The 25,317-nt window shown below is 44.2% G+C and overlaps 1 protein-coding gene across 13 annotated transcripts in view; it reads left to right on the top strand.

Moving 5' to 3' along the window:
• LOC117405718 (MAP7 domain-containing protein 2-like) overlaps positions 1-24,923 on the top strand; it is a 35,735-nt gene extending 10,812 nt beyond the window's left edge. For 4 of the 13 annotated variants that reach the window (XM_059028050.1, XM_059028048.1, XM_059028042.1 and 1 more), the window contains 16 exons: positions 2,462-2,625; positions 8,585-8,690; positions 9,725-9,826; positions 12,084-12,194; positions 13,703-13,822; positions 14,859-15,004; positions 15,559-15,674; positions 16,050-16,282; positions 17,059-17,209; positions 18,587-18,767; positions 19,341-19,445; positions 20,049-20,102; positions 20,661-20,730; positions 21,165-21,348; positions 22,405-22,670; positions 22,823-24,923. In XM_059028050.1, coding sequence (XP_058884033.1) covers positions 2,462-2,625; positions 8,585-8,690; positions 9,725-9,826; positions 12,084-12,194; positions 13,703-13,822; positions 14,859-15,004; positions 15,559-15,674; positions 16,050-16,282; positions 17,059-17,209; positions 18,587-18,767; positions 19,341-19,445; positions 20,049-20,102; positions 20,661-20,730; positions 21,165-21,348; positions 22,405-22,666 — 2,105 coding nt within the window. In that variant the 3' untranslated portion in view covers positions 22,667-22,670; positions 22,823-24,923. Of the gene's footprint in view, positions 1-2,461; positions 2,626-8,307; positions 8,691-9,724; positions 9,827-12,083; positions 12,195-13,702; positions 13,823-14,858; positions 15,005-15,558; positions 15,675-16,049; positions 16,283-17,058; positions 17,210-18,586; positions 18,768-19,340; positions 19,446-20,048; positions 20,103-20,660; positions 20,731-21,164; positions 21,349-22,404; positions 22,671-22,822 lie in introns of those variants that run through there. The other 9 variants (XM_059028044.1, XM_059028043.1, XM_059028049.1 and 6 more) reach the window with 9 other exon arrangements.
• The last annotated feature ends 394 nt before the right edge of the window (positions 24,924-25,317 follow it).

Below are 25,317 nucleotides of genomic sequence, written 5' to 3'. Positions count from 1 at the left end.
ATGAGAAGCAGTTTGGTCCCATTATTTCATGTTTGTAATACCATGTGACTCAAATGCACAGTGACATGGAAGGCTCTATTTTCACTGCAATACAATACTGTAATATTTGTGTACCAGCTTTTGCAAAGGCATTAGATTGAACTTATTTATTTCTGTAAAGAATGTCCTCTCTTAATGGCAAAATGCAGACCCCGTCGTCTTGTTCCCAAACCTAATTGCTGTTGTCAGCACAGTCCGGGTTTGTGATGTGAGGCAAGCAGACTGCTGCCGTCTTCAAATGCAAACAGAATAATTAGACGTGCTGGAATCCTCGAGGGGTCTTCCACTGGACTCTGCAGCAGCTTCATCCACACTGATGGGGGAAGGGGAGAATGAGCAGCCTGTAGGAAATGCAGTGGTGTTTAACCTGATCTTTTAAAATGAAGACTGTATCCGTAAAGTCTCACCTTGGGGAATAATGTACATACCTGTTTGCAAGGGAGAGACAAATGGTTGGTTTGCTGTGTTTTTAATCCTTGGTGTTCATTGATTTGAATGCTCAATTTATTGCATAACAGTATTTCCAGAGCACCCCCCAGTTTTTCCCAGTGCAGTAATATGGAGAACTGTTTCACTCAACTCATTTCCACTTTGAGACGGATTCCTTATTTCACGGTATCTTTTCATTCCCTGCACATTAGTAATAGTGTCCGGAACCCTCATGCATTCATGTACCACATGTACATGAATGCATGAACCACACTGCTTGCTGTGTGACCAAATGTGAATTTGCTTTTGGTCGTTCAATATGCCTCGCACGTGTGTATGTAAGAAAAATAAGAGGTCATGTAACCTTGCAGACAGCAGAGTAATGGATGGCAGAGTCGAGCGCTTGACATTGCGAAACTGAACTCCAGCAATCCTTCAAGCATTCCTCACGGACGGGCAGGGGGCTTTCCGCTTGACGGACCTTCATCAGTACAAGTTTATCAGAGCTGATTCAGTTCCTTGAAGCCGTGTGTGAGTCTGGACCAGTTACAGAGTTTCCTAAATTGAAGCTGATGCGTTAAATTTAGCTCTCGAAATAATCAAGTTTGGCCCAAAATGTAGCAGGATAATGGCCGAGCTGAAGGATGAATTGAGGTGCTGTCAGTGTTTGCTACGCCCGAGCAAGGTTATAAACGCCAGAATCTGAAAACTGCTTCTGAGCTGCTTTGCTCGCGTGCCTTCGTTTCTGCATGAACTAAAAACCTTTTTTTTCCCCCCTGGAGGAAATCTATAAAACATATAAGCCTTGGTAAGTACAGTAAATCACTCCAGTATTGGATATTGGTTATTTGCTGCTCAGTAAGAAGCACGCTTGACCTCAAAGGGTCAAAAGGTCATTTGTTCTGTCCACATTAAATAAAGCCACAGTCCAGTGCGATTCACTGCCATTTTAGGATCTGTGTGGCATTGGCCAGGAAGAGGTGTTTTATAGACCTTCATCAACACGTCTGTAAATCAAATGAGCATCTTCATTCCAAATGTCATCCTGATAATAAAGTGCCATGCCCTCCTCCAATCGGAATGCTTCCCCCTTTACACCTTTTAACACAGGTTTCCTGTAGCGGATCAGATTAACTGGGGAACACTCCACTCCACATGTATCTACAGTGTATTCACTCACACACATGCCTTGTGTAAGTATACACACCCTCTCTCAAACTCACCCATGCACATCTTGCCTGTATAAATTGTGTAGGGTGGAGATCTGACAGCCTCTGGACGTGCTGCTTTTTGCTCATTCTCTTTGGGTGTTCCTGATTGAACCTGATTAGTCAGTTTACGGTGATGATGAGCTGTGTTCTCAAGCATAGACTAAGTTAGAAAAAAATGCATTGTCTTTGCACTGTGTTTCTTAGTTTTTTCCTTTCACCAGTCTCTTTTTATAGTGCCTGTCTTGGTGTATGGCCATAGTACATAGGACTGCCTTGTTCAAGTTAAACGCGATTTGAAAACATTTACATTATCAATAATGATGATATTTACACATTGTGCATTCAGACAGATTCTGAACTGATTACACTTATTACAGGAGCTATCCCGACAGTCAGTCACTGCCCTTTGCTCCCACACTGGCTTTCACTCGCTGTGTTTATTTCTTGCCCTAAAGTACTTGGCGTTCAGAGATGGCAATGAGGCTACCATTGCATAGCAGTTTGATCCATTCCTGGTTTTACTTTGAGTTTTTAATATGACACACCTGAGCTTGTTACCTATATACTGGTGCTACTGAAGCTCATAGTAAAACCTGGAATGGGTGAAAGTGCTTTGCAGTAGGAGTCTTATTCCCATCCCTGGAGTTGTTTTCTGAATTGCAGGCTGTTACTCATGGCAGCGTAACCAGCAACCCGTGAGATTCTCTGCCTGTCGCTGGGGCCCATCTTTCTTTTGCAATCCCCGCCCTGGTGGTGAACTTCACCCTGTGTTTGTGTCCCAGTGGCCCGGGAACAGCAGATCCAGCAGAAGGAGAAGCGAGCGCAGCTGCAGTACGAGAGGCAGATGGAGGAGCGCTGGCGCAGGCTGGAGGAGCAGAGGCAGAAGGAGGAGCTGCGTAGGGCTGCGGTCGAGGAGAAGAGGAGGCAGAGGCTTGAGGAGGAGAAGGTGAGTAGAGGAGCTCTCTGCCAGGACAGCAAAGGGTTCATGAAAATGTTACCAGCACATTGTACTCGCAGCTGCAGGGCGTGCTGTTCTCAAGAGAGGAGGTTTTACTCCTCAAGATCAGGAACAGGGAATGGAGACCTTGTGCAATGAAGAATAAAACACGGCTGACAAAGGTAGGTTAGGCAAAGCAAGGTTTAGCTTCACATCTCAAGTTGTGCAAGACTAATGTAGGATAGAGAAGGCACTGGAGAGTGCATCCGAGACGCATACCACCAGATCTTTACTGGATTGTCTCTGTGTGTGTAGTGGAGACGCTGGTTCAGGGTGACTGGTCCAGATCTTTACTGGAGTGTCTCTGTGTGTGTGTATACTGGAAACGCTGGTTCTGCTTCACCTGCCCTGGCTGTACAGAGATCAATAACAACCGGTAGCAGGAAGCAGATTCACGTCTCACGGACTGGTCGTGATTGATACAGTTCCTAACCACCGATGACAGAAGATTGTGATGCCAGCCTACTAGCCCTGTCCTCTGCACATCAGCAAGCACAAGCAGGTCTATTTGTAATGTGTGGATCATTTTCATACCAACACCATCTCCACACAAACCTACACTGTTGCATCCTTAGTGTGTTAGTTTAGTTTATGAAGGCTGGCTTAACTGTTCAGGGAGGCATTATCACCAAGCCCTGTGTGCGCTGGCATGATTTGCCTTGTTTAATTGATGAGAGCAGTACAGTGTAGTCAAATTGTAGGTGAGGGACAGCTCAAGCTAGCATACAGTTGTAACAGGCAGCATGGTAAATAATAACATGTCAGTAATATAGGTAGTTGCCTGTGTGGGAGGGTTATTGGGGTTTTCAATATGTTAATATTGATACATCATGCCATGTTAGCTACTATAGGTCTTTTGCGTATTTCTTTTTTGTTATGTCATGTTGCTAAAGGGTGTATATCCGCTAGCGGGAGATATTGTTGACTGCTCCAGTGTGTAAACTCCAGTTTGCTTCAGTAAACTAGATGTTCTGTACAATTCTGTCTGTCCTGTGGTTATCAGACAGTCTTCTGCCACCTAGAGGTCTCTAATAGGTACTGTAGGTGATGCACTAACCCCTATACACATACAGCTTATGCAATGCTTTTTTTTCCTACAAGTTTAAAAATAAGATTTATGGGAAATAAAGCGAAATCTGACTGGTTTCACAGACGCCGGTTTGCACTAAGCTTAGAGTACCGAATTTTACCTTTGGTAAGTACAGTAGTCCAAGAGGAGTGCTTGTGGGGGGTGGGGGGGAAACCAGTGGATTACTACTTTGCAATTGCAAATGAAATGACTCTAATTAACTCTGAACATGTATTTCAGTTTAGAATATACCATGCATGCTCTACACACTTTGTTGTGTGTGTTTTTAAAAAAAAATAGATTTAAAACATGCTGTATGGAAACTGACTGCTCCTTTTACTCTCTCCACGCTCCTCCCACACGTGCAGAATGAATGATTTAACTCAGTCCTGAGGGGTGAGTGAAAGCAGGGGATTACTGGGGCCGTGTGCCTCGAAACCCTTTGAAGAACTGAAGCACATCAGAGTGACTGCGGCCTCTCAGTCTGGTATAGACAGCCAGGGCCCAGTAGAGAGCGGCTGGACACACTGCAGTGAGAGATTAGCATGTGATTGGAGAGCCTTGATGTGCAGGGCCTGTGTTTGCTGGGCTTGTCAATAGTGACGCAAGCCCTCCAGACCTCACTGGAAATTAGATTTGAATCTCCCGAGAGCTTCCTGGTTAAATAAAGAAAGTGAAGGATTTCTAAATAGATTCACAGTATAAAATCTGAGGAAACCCGGATCAAGAGGTTAGTCTGTTTTAATTTCTGTTTTAAATGGAAAAACTACCATGAGAAGCCATCCATTAGAGTGCTGTTTAAATTACACTACAGCATTAATGCGTGTGTGTTGAGGAACATTTTGAATAAATATTGAATAAACTACCTCATATTCTACTGTATAAACACTACAGCTGACCTCTATTTGATATGAATTTCATCAGGGGGACAAACAAAACACAAATATTCATGTTGACACAATTAGAGGAGTCATTTTATTGAAGTGCCATGCACAAGGAGGTACATGTAACCACATCATTCCTGTTGTACACCGCTGCGCTGTGAGCCGTATTTTGCGCTCCTTATTTTGCTTTTCACCCTCGGATCCCTGACTAAGTCACTGATTTACTGTGTTCTTCTGCAGGAGTTGCTGAAGTTTTTTTTGTTTATTCCAATTTAGATGAGCTTCATTTCATGCTACTGCGAAATGAGCTTCATTTCATGCTACTGCGAAACAATCTGATTGCTCTGAAAGATTGTGATTGGGTAGAAAATGCAATAATTGGGAGAGAAATTAAGATGCAAATGTTTTTCCCCCAGCAAGAACTCCTTTCAAGACGCATGCTAATAGTCCACTGCACCTGTTTAGAGGAGTACTGCAAAGTGCACTGTGCTCTTTGGGTTAGCGTGCTTGCTTTTACATTCGTTCAGTTATTCATTGGTTTGCTTGTGCAGTCTCCCTGGGGCGCTCTGGTCTCTGATTGATGTCTGGTGTCCCGTGGCTCTGAGGGGCTGGGTCCTCCGTGTGGGTTTCCAGGAATGCTCAGTCCATAGGCGTGTAGAAAAGAATACTGACCCTGGAGCTGAACTGCAAGCATTTATAATCCCTGCATTGTGATTGGCAAGGTGCACCCTGTATGAGCAGGAACAGCAACAGAGCTTGCCAGAGAACGCACGCACACACACTCTCTCTGACCCACGCACACACAGACATGCACGCACGCACACACACTCTCTCTGACTCACGCACACACAGACATGCACGCACGCACACACACTCTCTGTGACCCACGCACACACAGACATGCACGCACGCACACACACTCTCTCTGACCCACGCACTCTCCGAGATGCACGCACAGACATGCACGCACGCACGCACGCAGACACACTCCATCTCACACACGCACACACAAACATGCATGCACTCACACTCTGACACACGCACACACAAACATGCATGCACACACACTGACGCACGCACAGACATGCACGCACACACACTCTGACACGCACACACAAACATGCATGCACACACACTCTCTCTGACACACGCACACACACTGACACATGCACAAGGATGTTAAATGGGGAGGAAATGCAATATTAATAAAGTGTAGATAGTATAAAGTGTAAGTCCTACTGATTTTCACTGAGGAAAAGGAAGCGTGATTATACCCGGGTTTATGCACTTCTCACTTGTCTAGGAGTGGCACCAAGACTTTGATTGACGCTTTATTAAGGCATGACCTATAGGGACATTATTAATGTATTGCATGATATCTGAGTTGTTGTAATCCAGATATTGTATATCCTGTGCCTGGTGCCATTCCAGTGACACTGTGTTAATTAACGTATTCAGTCCTGTGGACCTTGCTTTGTTGCTCTTCTCCCCATGCAGACTTTTAGCGAATGCCTCTTCCTCGAAACCGGTTTGATCGTTACATTTTCTTTTTCTTTCTCTAGAGATGTGGTCCCTGCGTTTTTGTTTTTGATCACAAGCCAGAGGGAATGCAGTGACACATTTAAAAAAACAAAAAGGTTATAGTAGTCTTGGTATTCTGTGTGTTACAATGCTGAGTTCATGCTCTATAGCTGCTCAGAGTTCATTTTAATGTTATGCACATATGGGTTTCAACAGTGACCCTAGGGACATATTCATATTGCACCTCAGTGTTCCCTGTGGCCTTTTCTGGGACAGTACCAAATTTCTGCTCTCTACCTCGGCTATATAAGCCACTGCACTATATTTGTCACTAAACCTCTGTCTAAAAGCTATCACAAAGTCTTATATTTTCAACGAGTAACAACCCTTGTTTTAGCAAATTTAAATAGAAACCTGGCCTGGTAAATATAAAGCATGGCTCTACCTATTGACTGAAATTGACAATGATGCATTGGGTCACAAGGGGTTGTGAGAACTCAAAACAAGCACAAGCAAGCAGGGCAGTTAAAGGTTAAACTAAGACTATAGATCTGAAGGAAAAAAAACAGAATATTGGACCGTCTTCACAAAGCTTTAACTTGTTTAAAGAATGGAAAACCTGTTCTAGAAAAGTTTCATGCATACTACACTATTTGCTAACTTCAACTACACTCGGTGTATCAACCTAGATAGGGATATACATATAATTACACGCCTTATCTGTCTCCTAATTGAAATCAAATGAACACGCTCGAAGTTCTGGACAAAGTGATGGTTTGTACCTCAGAATCCCGGCTGCAAAGCTTCTCAGAGCCTTCTTTAACTACAGTCCCTGAGCGCTGGGGATTGTGCATGCAGACAGAGTGCTTCTTAAATCTGCCAGCCCTGGCTGCGTGGGGAGCTGCTGCTGCTGCTGCTGTAATCTGTCGCAGTGCCTGGCTGCAGGCAGCAGGGCTGGTGCAGGATGTCCTGGCTCTGGTGCTGGGACTGGCAGTACTCACCCTGGATACTGTTTCTAGTTGTCTCTCAAAGATATGTATTTGCATTGCAGTTGATTGAATGCCAGTGAGGGCTGGTGTCCGTGCGATGGAAACCAGGTCAGATTCAAGATGAATATTTTAAATCCTGGTTAAAACTAAAACCTGGGTTGTTGGCTGTTTTCTCAGGACTGGAGTTTCTGGCAGTATCTGTGCTTAGTCATTTGGATCAATGGGATGTGTTTCTTGTAACACCCAGCTCATCATATTAAGTGGTTACCTCGAGTCTACAGTAACAGAGCCTGTTCCCTGCTGTTCACAGCTCAAGGTGTCCACTTTGGCAGTCTGTGATTCAATACGCACCGACACCCTCGCTCTGCGTCACGGAGTGCACTTTGACAGTCTGTGATTCAATACGCACCGACACCCTCGCTCTGCGTCACGGAGTGCACTTTGACAGTCTGTGATTCAATACGCACAGACACCCTCGGAGTGCACTTTGCTGCAGTGCAACTGTAAACAGCAGTGTGGGTGTGCATCTATAGGGTACAATCAAGCTATATTAATTTCAGTCTGTTAATTGCAATTTACTTCCTAGAAATCTTCAGTATAGACATGCTGAAATACTTTGAGATACGTATGAATTGTGAATCAGTAAAACTTTGCAATATTCTATTTATTATAATAATAATAATAATAATAAATAAAAATAATAATAATAATAATAATAATAATAATAATAATAATAATAATAATAATAATAATAATAATAATGAATGTTATTTTCAGAATCGCAGCACCCGAGTTCAAAGCAGTGACTGTGCTTGAGCTTGCCCTTGCTGTTGCTATGCAGATGATATTTTGAGAAAGACTGTAAAGGTACAATTATACAATTGATGCAGCTAAATGTGACCTAAAACTACAGTAGTGCATGGTGGGGGTAGAGGGGGTCATCCATTCCCCTCCCCTCTTCCATAAACCAGATTTTCGGTTCTAAAAACAAAACCCCTCCCTTTTGGAATCTGGTGGTGAGGGGGTTAATGCTGGATGAGCATTATTCCCAGACAAATGAAGTCAGCGCCACAGTGACAGCTACACCACTGGGAACAGATGCTGTCCAGTGATGCAACCTGTGTCATTTACATAGCCTTTTTACTGCCTGCAGAACGCAGGGTGCTTGATTGTGTGGGGCGTGTGCGTGAGTGTGTGTCTGAGAGGGCTAGCTCACAGTTTGCACAAGGTACTACATCCTCTCTGCGCTGTGTACAGTACATTGCTGGGCAGGGCATCTTCAGAGCTGTCTGCCTCCCTGCCTTTCTACCTGCTAGCTGCTGTTTTCATTCCAGAAAGGGAGCAGGAAGGCAGTATCAATGCAGCCAGCCTCTTTGTCCCCGGGTGGACGGGATGGATCAGTAAGAGAGTTTCTTTTCTTCCCTGTCTTTGAACGGAACGAGCAGGAGCGGCTGGAGGCTATGATGCGCCGGTCCCTGGAGCGTAGTCAGCAGCTGGAGCAGAGACCCAAGCGCTGGTCCTGGGGTGGAGGCAACGGGGGAGTCAAAGAGGGTGAGTGACGGAGAGGCCTGAGAGAGAGAGAGAGAGAGAGAGAGAGAGAGAGAGAGAGGCTGCCTGCATTGCAGATCAGTGAAAAAGACAGGCCTTCAGTTTATTTAAAAGAAAAATAATATATATATATATATATATATATATATATATATATATATATATATATATAAAGACAAAGGATTTTTTTATTCTGCACAAAAAGGCAGTAGGCATTGTTTACAACAAGCATGTTTGCATGGATGGGTCACATTGGGTTTTGTTGCTGCGTTGTTTGTAATGTACTCTGCTTTGGAATAGAATGCCCATGACATTTACAAATGGAATCCTGTTTATATACAGAGCTAATAATGGGAATGTTATTATTATGACACGTAATTGGTTTCTTCTTGAAAATGTGCGTGTGTCACTGAAGAGGCTCACGTTAAACACGATTGAGAAGCTGCTTTAGAAATTAGACATTTTGATTTGAAACGTAGGTTGGTATTGTCATAAGTGACGTGCCTAGCTGTGGGTGCCCCGCCCCATATCACTAAATCAATACATCCAGTTGCTGATTACACTGCAGGGGTGCTCGTCCCTCACTGTGTGGAAGCCTGTTCTAAGAATGGGATTGTTTCCTGATCTGTTAAGATTCTAACAGAACCTGCTTCAGTATTATGATCAATAAGGAGTAAGGAGTTGACATTTATACTATAGCTGTATAGAATTGAAAGCATAATTTTAATGCAGTTCGTAAAATGCTATGAACAAACAAAAAGAAGATGTACGTAAAATATATATCTGATGTCTATAAAGAAAAATGCTGATTCTGTTAACAAAGGAAGCATTTTCAATGTAAGGGTGTGTGGTTTGAATCCTGCAATTTCCAGTGAAATGAATGAAATAATTAACATGCAAGTAGGTTCTCCCGATTTTTTTTTTTGTTTTTTTTGCTGGTGTTCTTTTATTCCTCCTTGCAGCAAAGCCTCCCTCCGCGCTCTATCCTGTGTAATGCTGTTCCTGTCCTCTCCTTGCTCTGGTTCCCTGCTGTGTAGGTGACTCTGAAACCCCCCCACCTCCTCCTCTAGGTCTGCCCTCCAGCAGCCTCCTCCCTCCAGACCCTGTGATCTCTGCAGCTGGGGCCCAGGCCCACAATGGTATTTGGACACGTCGCAGTACCATGATGTCTGTGTGTTGACTGTCCCAGCCACTACTTACCCACCAAGCCAAGCCATTGTAACTCTGCTCTCTGAACCAGCTACACCTCCTCCACCCTGCCCGCCCGCCTCTGTCTCCCACATGCTCTCTCCTGTCCGTGTCACGCTCCTCTCTGAACCAGCTCCACCTCCTCCTCCACCCCGCCTCTGTCTCCCACATGCTCTCTCCTGTCCGTGTCACGCTCCTCTCTGAACCAGCTCCACCTCCTCCTCCACCCCGCCTCTGTCTCCCACATGCTCTCTCCCCTGTCCGTGTCACGCTCCTCTCTGAACCAGCTCCACCTCCTCCTCCACCCCGCCTCTGTCTCCCACATGCTCTCTCCCCTGTCCGTGTCACGCTCCTCTCTGAACCAGCTCCACCTCCTCCTCCACCCCGCCTCTGTCTCCCACATGCTCTCTCTCCTGTCCGTGTCACGCTCCTCTCTGAACCAGCTCCACCTCCTCCTCCACCCCGCCTCTGTCTCCCACATGCTCTCTCCCCTGACCGTGTCACGCTCCTCTCTGAACCAGCTCCACCTCCTCCTCCACCCCGCCTCTGTCTCCCACATGCTCTCTCCCCTGTCCGTGTCACGCTCCTCTCTGAACCAGCTCCACCTCCTCCTCCACCCCGCCTCTGTCTCCCACATGCTCTCTCCCCTGTCCGTGTCACGCTCCTCTCTGAACCAGCTCCACCTCCTCCTCCACCCCACCTCTGTCTCCCACGTGCTCTCTCCCCTGACCGTGTCACGCTCCTCTCTGAACCAGCTCCACCTCCTCCTCCACCCCGCCTCTTGTCTCCCACATGCTCTCTCCTGTCCGTGTCACGCTCCTCTCTGAACCAGCTCCACCTCCTCCTCCACCCCACCTCTGTCTCCCACGTGCTCTCTCCCCTGTCTGTGTCACGCTCCTCTCTGTGTCCCTGCGGTGCTAGCCCTGCTCTGTAATAATGTAGCACTGCAGTGCTAGGATGCAGGCCTTCCTTTTCCATCTCACTCGTGTTTTAAAAAACACAGCTGTCATGAAAGTGTTCAAAGATTTTGCATGGATTTCTGTTTACATTGATCCTCATCTGTTTATTTAATTCCAGACAAAGTCCAGACAAAACGGAGTCCCTGTACTAATTGCTGTGTTTTGATGATGATATTTGTTTTTAATTCCGCTATATTATACTGATACAAGCTTGTACTGAAGGTGAAGGTGTTTCCCAGGCCTGCCTCACTAAAACAAAGCGACACACGTCCGCAGGCTGCTAATCCCTGCTCTAGGGCTTGTTTTTCACTCCTCAATAGCTGTCCTGCGTTATACCGCCTGATTTTGAGCATTACGGACCGCCAGTACTTTAGCATCCTGCTCCAGAGTCATTCGTTTTGAAATGTGCAACCAAACCTAAAAAAATACAGAAATATCTTGGGCGGTACGTGTAGTTTGTTAATTAAACTGGTTCCAAGCATTGACATAAAAAAAAGAAAAAAAAAGAAAAACAATGCAAACAAAAGACTCGGTAGCAAGGGCCTGTTTAGTTTTAGACTTGCATAAGGTTAAATATATGCAGCATCACTGTGGCTGGATATTTAGCACATTAGTTCAAGCTGCAGGATAAAGTGTATGTAACCTACACTATTGAATAACATGCGCTTCACACTAGTGGGTTATGCTCAACCTTGTACCTTTTTTCGGCTGTGCTTTTAAAGATCTGCTCTGGTTTGTTTGTGGAGCACCAGTGGGTGTACGTGAATGTCTCCCTGTAGATACGAGCTTCAGCAGCGGCTATTCCTTTGAAATGCAAAGTCATCTTAACTGTTCTCTTTAATGCTCTGTATACTCCTCTACTGTATATTCACCGGCACATATACCTGCAGGGAAAGTGATAGGATCGGGAGTCAGAGGGTCTGTTTTGGAGACTGTGTGCTGGAGTAGCCAATTATAAAAGCAAAGCAAATATGACTAAGTACATGTGAAAGCAAGCCAGTGTGCAGCCTGTGTATGTAACTATAACCATCATGACGAACTTAGCAATGTTGAAATCAGGACTGGGGTAGCAGATCATTTAAGGCCGGTGTAAAATGTGTTACTCAGTCATTTTCTCAGAAGACTGTCTCCACGCAGAGTTGAATGTGTCTTATTCGTCGTGATTGAGAATCTGAGGGTTAGTTTTGTCTGGTCTTTCCTGCTTCCCTCCTTCCCGAATGTAAACTATCCTTCATGCATTTCTCTGCAGCGACTGACAAACGTTCAGCTTCCACCATGAATCTGCCCAAGCATTTGGAGTCGCCAATCAGTAAGCGCCTGTCCCACTCCTCCGCGACAATTACCCATTCTCCTGACAGAGGCAAGTGACGCCCCAGTGTGTCTGTCTGTCTGTCTGTCTGTCTGTGTCTTGTCTGTCTGTGTGTGTGTCTGTCTTTGTGTGTGTGTGTCTGTCTGTCTTTCTGTCTGTGTGGCCCACAGTCATGCTCTTTTCCCACTAGCTCCTAGATTTGTGCTAACCTTTTGTATCCAACAGATATTTTTTGCTGTTGTATCTAACCCTGCTGCTTAAATCCTGTTGAGAATATAATAACCTTGTAACGATTTGCCTGCTGGAATTTGAAGGATCTTTTAATATTTTTTTCAATTCCAGTCCCGTCTATATCGGCACCAGACCTTGTGATGTCCATACAATATTAAAACGTTTTTAAATGAACTGGGGGTTCAGATTTGGCAACAGATTAGGCTTGAAATACAATCGCAAGTAGCTTAATAAATGAGACCGCCCTGTTTTCATTTTAGGAAATGCAACGGTTTACTGAAAAAGGGACTTCTTTCTTTGTTACCTTGAATTATTTAACAGTATGGCTGTCTCCTAGCTTGAACACTTAGACTGCTGTGAGAATAGTGGGTTTGTGTTCTTGCTGTGGCTCGATAATGAAGGCAGTTTATACATGGTTCTGTTGGAGTCAGATTGGCCGTGCTGGTCAATAGATACGAGAGCTACAAGAAAGGCTTCCTTTGTGATGCCTGTTATATTTCAATTGGATCAGCTAAATATGGAACCCACATAAGCAGTTCTGTTTATCTTTGTTAAAGATACAAATTATTGATATGTGTTAGTCTGGCACAACTGTCTTCTCTCCAAAGAGATCTGTGGGACTGAATGGCAGACTTCTCCTTGGTGTTCCTTCTGTAGCTATCTAGGTCTGTCCTGAACTACCTCGTTGATGGACTATAGATAGATAGATAGATAGATATAACAGTACTTTATTGATTAGCTGTATTTTTAGCTATGCTATTTACCAGGAGGGGTAGAATATACAGCAGATATAATATTTAATATTGTACGCAATTGATAACCGTTTGTAAGTAATTTTCTGCCTCCCTTGACGCAGTCCTGTTGGGATGTCTTTCCTTGCATGCTGTCTCTTCTTCATCTGAACCGCCAGCACTTCTGTTTGGAAGCACCAGCTGTTTATGAGCGTATGTCTTCCAGCTAATTCATAATGAAATAATAATAGAGTATTGGTTCATTTTGAAAATGAAAAATCAGCACTAACATAGATGCCAATACTGATGAGATAGAAGGACGCTGGTTATTGTTTTCGAATTTTGGACTTCATATTGGATTGCAATGCTATAGGGAATCCATTCAGGTTTTGATTCAATGTGAAGACAGGTAGTATTGTTTCCATGGAAGTATTCTGTTTGTTTTCTTTTTATCATTCCAGCTATTGCTTCTAAGTTCATTTTATGTGAATTTTTTTTTTTTTCGGTTTCATTACGGCAGTTTATTTGATCTGTTTTTTGTTTGTGTATTTCATTTGATTTTATTTCTGTGTTTTTTAATTTGCTCTCATCACACAGCTCATCGCTTGCACCTTAGCCCTTTGGAAAACCTACTTGTTAAGCGTCTCTTGACCCCGACGCAGTCTTCGTTAGCCAGGTGCAGAAGTACCACGGCTCTGTATTGTGCAGAGCACTCAGGTAAAGAACAGCCAGGAGAAGGTTATGAAGAACATTGTCCTGGTACTCGTGGCTGTTCTACTGGTCAGCTTGCAAAGAAAACACAACAGCAGATGAGGCGCATTACAAATAACACTAATAAAACATGTCTGTACTAAATGAGTGCATTAGCCTTGCTCTTAGTCCACAATTCATCTACCTGCTATAGCTGAGGTTAGAGAGAGAGATATGTTCATTACATCAGCAGAGCCAATGTCATTTATTTCCATTGGTAATTGAATCAAAATAAATATTGATTTTGTTCCATTGACTTATTCCTATTAAACTCTGGTTTCCGTCTTGTTTTCTTACCAGCTGAGACTGAATTGGGGCAGCTTATTGTGTGCAGAATGGTATATTACAGTTAACATATTGTATCAAATTAATTGTAAATGTTAAAGACCGGTGATGATGGTTTTTTTTTTTGTGAATTTATATATTTTCTCTAACAAAACTGGTGCCTAAAATTGCATGACCAGAAATAGTCCACAAAGATATGCAAGGTTATTTCAGTGCTTCGTAGTCTGATACTGACACTGTATGCACTGTACCCTAACATCGCTAAAATAGGTGACTGGGCCTATACTTGAGTGCATGCTGTTTATTTGTGAAAACGCAGTTACTTCTCAGCTTTCATATGTAACCCCACAGCCGAAGGTGAGTGTGGATGCAGAAGGTGGGGATATGAGCATGCTTTACTATACACCAGCATTGTGACATTGATAGAAACCTGTATTTAAGCCTTGTAATTCAATTTCAAATAGTGGTTATACAGTACAGAACAGCCAGACTAAATACATAGCTACCTAAACAGCGCATTGAGGCATCATGCCTTTGGTGTGCAGTGGCATTGCAGAGAATTTGAAAACGCTTCACGACGGATTGCTGTTGGAGTTTGGCTAACTAGAGGTTTATTTTCTATTTTTTTTCTGCTTCCCTGTAACTCTTCTTCTTTGCCTTGCTGCTGCTGTTTTGTGTTGTGGTTATTCCATCTCTTTCTGAACTCTGAACTCTCTAGCGTTGCATGTCTGTCCTCGTGTAGCTCCGTCCAGCCCGCTCAAGTCTCCCTACAAAGCCTCGCCCAGCCGGAAGAAGAACGCCTCCACCTCCCCCAAGTCTCCCGAGGAGTCTGGAGGGGCAGCATCAGCTCCTGACATGCTGAAGGTGAGGACCCTCCTCAAACAGCAGGAGCTCACTGAGATCAGGGGCTCCTCCCAGGAGGGTTCCAGCAGGGTTCCAACAGGGTAGATTTGCAGAAATCTCACAAGCAGAGCAATTCTACTGACAAAGAATCCTATTGTTATATTATATATATATAAAAAATCAACAGCTAGTGTTGCAGATCTAGCACTGAGGGATGCGCAGAGCACTGTCACACCTCCTATAGCTCTGTCCAACTTGAGCTCTAAATACTGCACAGTTGGGGGTTAGCATTGTCGACCCCTCAGATTATCAGTGGAGGGAGATTTGACCTAACATGTAAAATTCCTGGATTACCAGACAATCCTCTGACCTAGCTCACTGGAAAGAAATGGCACTTAAAAATTATCGTGTTCTTGCAGCATTTTTATCCTGAAACTAAACCTAATATATACAGTATATTTATATATGTACACACACGCCCATATAGAGGTGATGTAGATGGCAGGGTCAGTGCTGTGTGTGTGAGAGAGAGAGAGAGGAGTGATTATCCTGATCTAGCACTCTTGCTGCTCTAGACTGAGAAGCTGAAGAAGGAAAAGAGACTCACCTCCCCTGTGCTGGCCTCTCCACTCCACAGACCAGAGTCACCTGCCACTGTATCCAAGAGGTCGTCTTCACCGGCAACACCCAAGTAAGTGATATTACCAGTTAAGCATCTAATAATGACATTGTTACTGAGTGTATGTGACCCTGGGGGGTGGGCACTTAACACGGTTCTACCCATGCCCACCCGAGCCCATGTGAATTTTACAAAACTCTTGGGGCCACAATCACTGTGCATTTATCAGGGGTGCGCTGAAGACCTGGCTCTGGGGTTCAAAGGATTCGAAGCGGGAATGTGGCATTCACTTCCTGTGCCCAGCTCCCAAGCACTGCGAGAGTCCACTGCCTCTCCTACTGCTGGGGTCCAGTGGAGTCCAGAGTCCCCAGGGGCTGGGTTCTGTCCCAGTTGATTCAGGAGGTTTCTAATGCTGTGTTCTGGAACGGCTGGCATTGTGTTTTTCAGGTCTGTTTCAAAGACCCGCGCCCACTCTCCCAGCACTGTGAAACAGTACCCCCCCTCTCCCATGAAGCAGCGCGCCTCCGTGAGCACGCACCCAGAGAGCGCCAAGAAGAAGGCAGAGCGAGAGAAAGGGGATGGAGCAGCAGCCCAGGACAGACGGGCCGAGGAGGCCAGAGGCACAGAGAAACCTGACAGAAAAATGACAAAGTCTGAGAGCAGCGACATCGGCGCCAGTGGTAGGTGGAGACGCACTTACTGTGCTGGATTGACTGACGGGAACATTTCTATTCTGGTGGCTAGAGGAACGTAGAAATGTCATTTGTTTGACAGATTTACACAGATTTTACAAGTTTTTAGATAAGCATAAAAAAATGCTGTAAGAAAAATAAATACAAAACGGGAATCGCAAACCTTTGTTTGTATTACAGCTACAGCATTCTTTTGTACTTTGGATGAAAATAAAATCTTTACAAATTGATAATATTTTCCAGAAATTGCCTCTAGCCATCATCACTGATTTTAATGCCTATAGCCATCATCACTAATCCTATTTCTCTTAATCTCCCTTTACCTGGCTTTGAACCCTGTTTTGAGCCTGTCTGGGGAATCCTAACTGCCAGGCACTGAACAGCCATGCTCATTCCATTCCAATCACATGACAATGTGACCTTTCAGCCGCCTCTATTTTTATTGACCGAGAGTAGGTGGGACTGGCGGAGTTGAAAGGCTGTATTGTCACATGAGTGGAATGCAAAGACCCTAAAATAGTAAGGGTGATATTATATAAAAAAAATAAAATAAAAAAAAATTTAAATAATTTTTGAAGCTGCTTACTGTTTTTAAAATGCCATGGAGACAAGTTTGAAATGATGGCATTAAACCATCTGTGTTGAAGGAAACTAAACCAGGCCTGTTTAACCTCTTGCTGTACACTCTGCTAAGTTATTCATTGTGTACTGAACCGTGTGAGGCCTTGTTTTTAAACTGCCTCTGTGTATCTGTCTCGTCACAGAGGCTTCTCCAGTTACCCCCACTGGGAAAACCATCGCTGGGACCACAGACGCAGAGGAAGCCAGCAAGCTGCTGGCCGAGCGGAGACGCCAGGCTCGCCTTCAGAAAGAACGAGAGGAGCAGGAGAAACGGGAGCAGGAGGAGGCAGAGAGGTAGGCTGTGTCTGTCTGTGTTTCTTGATAGCCAAGTACAGCCAAGTGCTAATGAGATGGCCATTTCCACTTTGGTCACACCTGTTTGTTTTTTTTATTTCAGTTTTTAGAAATTTTAAAAAGGTTTGTGTGAACTCTATGGAGTTTGAGAAGTTGCCCTGCCAAAACAGATAGGAAAGGCACATATATATACAGGCATATACAGGCAGTGACCTGAAGGGGCTATATAACGACAGCCTTTTGGTTTTATAGAGTGCCTTTTAAAGCCAAAGAGCCCCTTTGAGCTTCACATAATACATAAATAAATAAATAAATACAGTTCAATCAGGGGGGGCACGACGCCTGCTCCTTGTGTTTCCCTAGTACGGCACGCTGTGACACGCCCGTATTCACAAAGCTTTACCCCAGCAGTTATTTAAAGACATTAAACACACATTTTCTTTTAAAGACATCTGTTTCAAAAGAATGGTCATAAAACATACCTAAAATAAAACGTTCTTTTTAAATAAGTGAGTTCAAGCTTTGTGAACTGTTTAATTGTATAGCGGTACATTTTATGTTTTTAATTGTTTTATCTCAAAGTAAAGGAGTACTCAGTAGTACTTGTAGCCAGACACACACGCAGACGCACACACAGCCGCACGCACACTGTATTGTATATTCTGCTGTGGCTTGCAGGGTCAGTGCCTTTGTGTAAATTGCTGAGCACTCTGGTATCCAATAGTAACAGCATTATTCTGAGTGCACAATTAGGCTGATTGAACAATTTGATAGGTCTATTAACGAGCATTTTGACCCTCAAATCAAGGGTCTGTTTCGTTCTGTTTTTATTTTTCTGTCTAATTGGTTAAGTACAAGCGATTGCACTTCAGCACTGTAATTAAGTGCAAGCTGCTGTAATTGAACAGTCTGGTTAGCTCTGGTTAGCTGTTGAAGTGTTACTGAGCTCTGAACAAACCCCCTGTGCTGCTCTTCACTCATTTGCAGTGTTACTGAGCTCTGAACAAACCCCCTGTCTGTGCTGCTCTTCATTCATTGACGTGTTACTGGGTGACGCTGCTGCTTCACCCTTGTGTCTCTGTGTGTGACGCTGCTGCTTCACCCTCGTGTCTCTGTGTGATGCTGCTGCTTCACCCTAGTGTCTCTGCTCTGTGTGTGACGCTGCTGCTTCACCCTCATGTCTGCTCTGTGTGTGAAGCTGCTGCTTCACCCTTGTGTCTCTGTGTGTGAAGCTGCTGCTTCACCCTCGTGTCTGCTCTGTGTGTGACGCTGCTGCTTCACCCTCGTGTCTGCTCTGTGTGTGACGCTGCTGCTTCACCCTTGTGTCTCTGCTCTGTGTGTGACGCTGCTGCTTCACCCTGATGTCTCTGTGTGCAGGGTGAAGGCAGAGGAGCTGCGCAGGAAGATGGCGGAGGAGCGAGCGCGGCAGGAGGAAGCGGCTCGCCAGGCCGAGGAGGAGCGGAGGCGGGAGGAGGAGAGGAGACAGAAGAGGGAGGAGGAGGAGAGACTGAGAAGGGAGCAGCAGGACAGGGAGATGCAGGCTCAGCTGGAGAGAGAGGCCAGTAACGCAGCTTGAGAAACGCATTTTGTTTGTGTTTGCATGCGCTGTACAGTGTAACTATGAAAGTTACAGGGTTTGCCTTCCCTCAAACAGAACATTGATGCTGCAGTAGTGTCTTATGGCAATACAGAGTTTGGAATAAGATTTCATGCACCCAGTACAAAATTCAGGTTGTGATTTTTTGTTCTTGTAGTTCTGAGACACGTGTTCAGTGGCAAAAATGTAATTGTTTCGTATTTGTTCACATAACCAAATTTATTAATGACTGTTTCTTTATGCAAAGGAAACCAATGCATATATTCTACAGTACAAGAGAGTGTTTCTCTCCTTTCTTTACTAGGTATTTGGATGGGGCACTGGGTTTACTTATTTACTTAGTCTATATGCTACTTGGTATACTTTTCTTTTGTAGCTAGTACAAAATTGAACAGCTATAAAAAAAACTTTAAAAAAAAACTGTGTCTCTTGGAATGTGCCGTTCCAGAGCAGGTGTCTTAAGTCCTGTAGGTACCCTGGCAGTGTGTGGGAGGTCTCCTGTATTGAACTCTGCTCTCGTTCCCCTCCCTGCAGAGGGAAGAGGCTGAGCTGAAGGCCCAGGAGGCAGCCGAGCGTTTCCGGCAGGAGAGAGAGCAGCTCAAGCTGCAGGTGGAGCAGGAGAGGCTGCAGAGGAAGAAGGTGAAAAGCAGAGTTCAGCAACTCCACTTCATCAACATGCCTTTTCTAGAAAGAGTTAATGGAATGTTCAGTTTTGCATTTTGTGCCGTGGCTTTCGAGAAGGCTGATTCAGTGCTGCCTGGCAATACTCCCACACCTTGCAGTAAGCAAGCTGGCAGAAAACACGTCCTGACCTGAGCCAAGAAACTGATACAACAATCTGAAACGATCAGTTTAAAGGCTGGACACAAAAGGAATGCCTTATAATAGTATCTGTGTGTCCTGCAGCTTCGATTCTCCCAATTCATTAATAAACCCTCCACTGAGAGGATAATTGTCATGTTAACACTTTCAAATAATGGCCGCATATAAGTAATGAATTTCGGCTGAATCCCTCAGGAACAACACCTGAATCTCTTCTGCACTTCCTCAGAGTTCTGAAGTCATTCAAGTGTATTTAATTACTCGTGTTTTCTCCATTTCTTTTAACACATGATGTAGCTCACATGTATAACGCATGCATTCAGGGGATTGAGAGAAGTGCTCATTCATGCAGGAATTGTCGCATTGTCATTTGTGAAGTACAGTTTCTCACTGGAATATTTATTCCCCTTCCACTTTCAGAGGATCGAAGAGATTATGAAGAGAACAAGAAAGAGTGACATTTGCGACACAAAGGTAAACATCTCCAAAAAGAGAAACTGTGCTTTTTTAACCCTTAAATGGTGGGTGGGGTAGAATTGCGTAACTCATGAGGTGGGGTTCATATGACCCCATATATGAATTGATCACTATCAATAGACACAGGTTTCATGGAACCATCTGCAAACCCTTTTACATAAGCTCTGACAGTAAGCACATAGTTTTGAATTGAATCGGTTTCTTCATAGCAAACGCCTTTTCACGTGTCCTACATGAAAACTCAGTGGTCTTGTCTGCACCCTGTGAACAGACATGGGTTTGTCTCTCATGCCTCTAAATCTGAAAAATGACAGCAAGCAAGATGCGCTCTGTGCCACTTTGACAGCATGCAGAATGACAGTTAAAGCAAGGCATGTACAGCATGCTTTGTAAGAGTCGAGTAGCTTGAAGGTGTAAAAGGGGTGGGCAGTAAGCTCAGCCTAATAAAACAAGGCACATACTGAGACATAGCCCTGGGGTCCAATAGACCCCACCTCCCCACTGTAGTATGAGCAATGGAGATGTGACATCCTCTCTTTTGATTCCTGCGTTCAGCAGAAGACTGAAGAGCAGCCGGCTGTGGAACTCCTCAAACCGGTCCAGACTGTGATCCCTGAAGAGCAAGGTATGCCATCCAAGGCTGCTGGGTTGAGACTAGGCCTGCGTGGTACAACTCTCTTCCTGTGGGTGTGGCGGCTCATTCTGCCAGCCTCGTCGGCGTGTACCTTTCTGAAAGCTCCCGGCATCTTGTGCCCTTCCTGAAATACTGCAGACTTGCTGTGATACCCAAGTGTTGTTACTAAATTACTAAGCAAGCAACACCTACAGTGTGATGGTTTTGTTTGTGGCTGGCTGATGGGTTACAGATATATACTGAAACTTTTAAAGGGATACTTTTTATTGTAATTCTGTGTTTCTGTAGAATTTCTTGATGGCTGTATCTGCTTAGGTTATTTATTTACCAGTGTGGTGGTTTTTAGGAATTTGTAATTTCTGATTTAAGCAGCTCTACAGATATTAAGTGCTGTGCATAATAAACGCTGTTGTGTTTAAATCCAGTCAATGGACAGATCACGAGCGAGGAGCAGAAGACTTCAGAGGAATGTGTCTTGGAAACCTCTTATTCTAAAATGACTTTCAAAGAACTGAACCCAGTCCCTCCTCTGATTAACCTTAACCCCATCGTGGTGAAATCTCCAAGCCTCTACGATTGCACCGACGAGGTCCAGTCCATGGATGTCAGGTAAGGACAGACAGAGGGGTGATGCTGCAGCCTACCTATCACACCATGCCAACACAGATACAGACACAGCACTGCAGCTTATGGAAGAGTCCAGGACATGCAAGTACCTTTGCTTAGACAACCTACAGCCAATTAGAAATGAGGGTATACTGTGATTCTGGAGTGTCTATTCACTGCCTGTGTAAACGGCTATGACCGCATTATTTCCCTGTTTTACAGAAATATTCCATCAAACGTATTTTCTCTTGCACTGCTGTGTTCCAGTTGGTTATGTACAGTCACTTATTTTAGTTATCTAAACTGGCAGTATTTGGAGCCATCGCACTATTTAGGTCTCAAGGTGGTGGTGGTGGTGGTGAATACATTAGGTTGCAACAGGATTTGTGCTAGCCACACAGCACCATGTATTATTATTATTATTATTTGTTTATTTAGCAGACGCCTTTATCCAAGGCGACTTACAGAGACTAGGGAGTGTGAACTATGCATCAGCTGCAGAGTCACTTACAATTACGTCTCACCCGAAAGACAGAGCACAAGGAGGTTAAGCGACTTGCTCAGGGTCACACAATGAGTCAGTGGCTGAGGTGGGATTTGAACCGGGGACCTCCTGGTTACAAACCCTTTTCTTTAACCACTGGACCACACAGCCTCCCATGTAGTGGGCCACACTGCAGTACCTGCTAAAGACCATTTAAAAAGAAATAATCCCTCAAATAGCAGGCCGCCTATTGACATGTCTGCAAGTATTTATAAACACCTTTCTTATTCCTCTCGGCTAAAAGCCGTTCCTTTTACTGGTGATTGGCTACACAACTCAACCAAGGTTTTTCATTGGCTGAGTGGGGCACTTCCCTTGTGCAGTTCTACAAAGGAGGAGTAAAAAGGAAAATCTGAGGGATCTGCCAAACTATGGTATTTGTCTCCCAGCACCTTTTAAAGTCTCCTTTTTAAACTTTAAGAAGTGCTTCCAGGAATAGGAAAGGCAGTTCTAAAGGAAAGTCCAGTCTGACTTCCGTGTCTCCTGTAATCTAGTCAGAACTTTGTTCCCTCCAGCCCCGTGTCCAAGGAGGAGCTGATCTCAATCCCAGAGTTCTCTCCCATCAATGAGATCCATCACATCGGGATGAGCAACGCCAAGGCCATCGAGGACCTGCTGGACCTCACCGGACACATGGCATACCCCATGACCACCAGCGAGACCCTGGCTCTAGGGGACCTCAATAAGAACCTCATCGAAGGCTTCTGCAGTTCAGGGCAGGACAGCCAGCTCATCGAATCCTTAGCACAGTCCATCGACAAAGCCTCTCTCCAATAGCCAGGTACTGTGCGCCCAGCCGTTTTGAAATGTACAAACCTACAGCTATGGCTGAAAGTTGTCTCAATCCAAAAATTCCAGGTGATGTGAAATCTGCTATATTAGTTCAGACGATGGCACTGAACTCATTTATTTTTTTCCCCCCTGTGTTTTCAGAGTTCCTGAGCACTTGCACCATGCTGCTTCAGGCAGACCTCCAAGCTGTGGCGTAGTCTGAAGGCCGTGTCATCTAAAGAAGCTTCCTCCCCTCCCTTCTGTGCTCCTCATACACTGCAGCAGAGAGCCATTGCTGAATGTACGTTTTATTTTCCTCTGAAACGGTGCCCTGCTGAACGTGCTAATGTGGGTGGAGCTCCTGAATAATGGGACTGCGATTGATTGCTCTGATTCAGGGATGCCTGCTTGTGCAGTGGGGACTCTGGGACTAGAAGAATCACCTTGTTTTAAAAACATCTCATCAATTAACTCACTTCACTGTGGCTTTTAACATTTTGTATTTTTTTTGTCATGTGGATTTTATTTCTTCCAAGTATTTTAGCGAGCATGTGACGTTTTTATATTTATTTTCTAAAGAAAAAAAACAAGTGTGTTAGAAGCGTTCTGATTGTGTGCCTGTTTTTACAATGTGTTGGATAGTTTTGTTTTTTTGTGCGTGTGCAATAGTGAAGAGTCGACGTGACGGAGACACTTTATAAAAACACTGCTGGGGGTTTAGCCTCTTAACAGCAGAAGATTATTCCATAGAGATGTAAATTTAGAGTCCGTCAGGAATGACTGTATATTAGATTACCTGACAGCCAGAATCGGTTCTTGCAGCATTGGCGTTTACTTATAATACTTGCCCACCACTAAATGCATCCTAACTCGCCTCATTCCTGCTCTGCAGTACAGCTGTAGCACTAAACAGTTTTTCCTGGACTGTCTTTAAAGAGTACATTAACAGAAGCATTGTCAATGAGGCTGGCATGCACCCCTCCTTCCGCAGTCATCTTGATCCTTCATTAGCTAATGTGTTACGGGAGTCTCTTGATCACTTCCACTTTAATATTTTTGGCTGACTGAGGCATAGCGATGGCCAGACAGTTCTCATTTAAACAGCGATAAAGAAGCAAAACAGAAAACGACTGTTTTAACACCAGATTGGAGACCGCACCAGTATTTGCGTGTTCGTTAAATATGTTTAATTGCTTGCTCAACAGCCATTTGCTGTTCTCCTCTGAAGCCAATGAGCCATGCGTTGGCCAGCCCCAGCCCCAGCCCCAGCCCACAACCATTACCTAATAATGATGCTGTAGTGGAACTGTGCTGAATAAAGGGGGGGGGGGGAGAATGCATCGCTCCACGGGCGCGTGCCCAGCAGGCTGGTGTGATCCATGCGTTTCTGCCATACATAGTTTAGACCCACATCTTCCGACATTAAGCTTAACTACAACAAGTGCTTGTCGTCCTGTGTGGTGTTGGGTATATTAAAGGGAAGAACTCCGCTCAAAACGGTTCTACATTCACAATTGATACAGTATAAAGCTACGTATGGTTAGATATTGTCAAATGCATTACCTATATAGCTGTATTTTTGACACTGCTTTCTAGAAAGGCACCGATTTTCACCATCCTTAAAGACGCTAAACTTAGAAAACTAGACCTGTACCCATTGCTTTGCTTCAGTGGGACAGACTTGCGGAGTGTAGCATGTGTGCTCTATACTATGCTGTATTTCAGGTCACCTGAGTTTCCTATTTTTTCTATGTAGTTACAGTCCTAGTCATATGAGGAATTACATTTTCTCTTTCTGTTTTAAATGTGCAATGCTTATTCGACAATATTTCCAAAGTGGTTAAGGTCTACCAGAGATACAAGATGGCAGGTAAAGAAGTACTTGGAATATTTCAATGTTAGCTTCAGCTTCTTAATTCAGCCTGAGCATTAATTAAACACGTGTTATGAATTTGTGGCGTGCGTGTCAGAATATGTGTGCGTGTTTTTTTTTTTTTTTTTTTTTCATGTAATTTAAAAAATATGGCCTACCAGTTCAAACAAAACCAGTTTACTTGAAGTGTGGTGTGATGCTGGGGTCTTCCAAACGTGGCTTTCTAACACGAGAACGTTTCACGAAGAGGTTGTGGTGACGTCGTTCTGTATCTGCAAAATGCAATACGTTGCAATTTGTGTTAGTGTAATTATTGTAAACATGGTGCGTATTACCCTTGCATGAAATCTGCAGCATGTGCACATAATAAAGCAATCCTCCTTTAAAGTGGCTCTTGTGGGTTTACATTTTTTTGTAACTTAAGTCCAGGTGGGATTCTGTAAGTGTGTATGTTTTAGAGATAAGGGACACATATACATATATATATAAAGATTTCAAATGCAAAATGACAGAAATCCCACCCTACTCATGCTTGCTCAGAGACGTCTGGTAAAATAAAAAGGTAAAGTATGCTTCTAACTTTATTAAACATGCCAAATAAAAAGTAACGGTGGTAAATGCATTGTAGATAAAGCCCTGAAAATACCTTTGTTTCCCAGCATACATAATCAACGTATCCTATTCAGTCAACAGTAATATCACTGAGGTTGTCAGCTGCTTTGACAGATCAGTCCTGTCTAGTCAGAACCTGCTGTGGGTTAAAGCTCAATCTTTAATTTTATTA

The sequence above is a fragment of the Acipenser ruthenus genome, chromosome 8, assembly GCF_902713425.1.
Source record: "Acipenser ruthenus chromosome 8, fAciRut3.2 maternal haplotype, whole genome shotgun sequence".
NCBI lineage: Eukaryota > Metazoa > Chordata > Actinopteri > Acipenseriformes > Acipenseridae > Acipenser > Acipenser ruthenus.
Note: the sequence above shows the minus strand (reverse complement) of the source record. Positions and strands in the feature narration are given on the sequence as shown.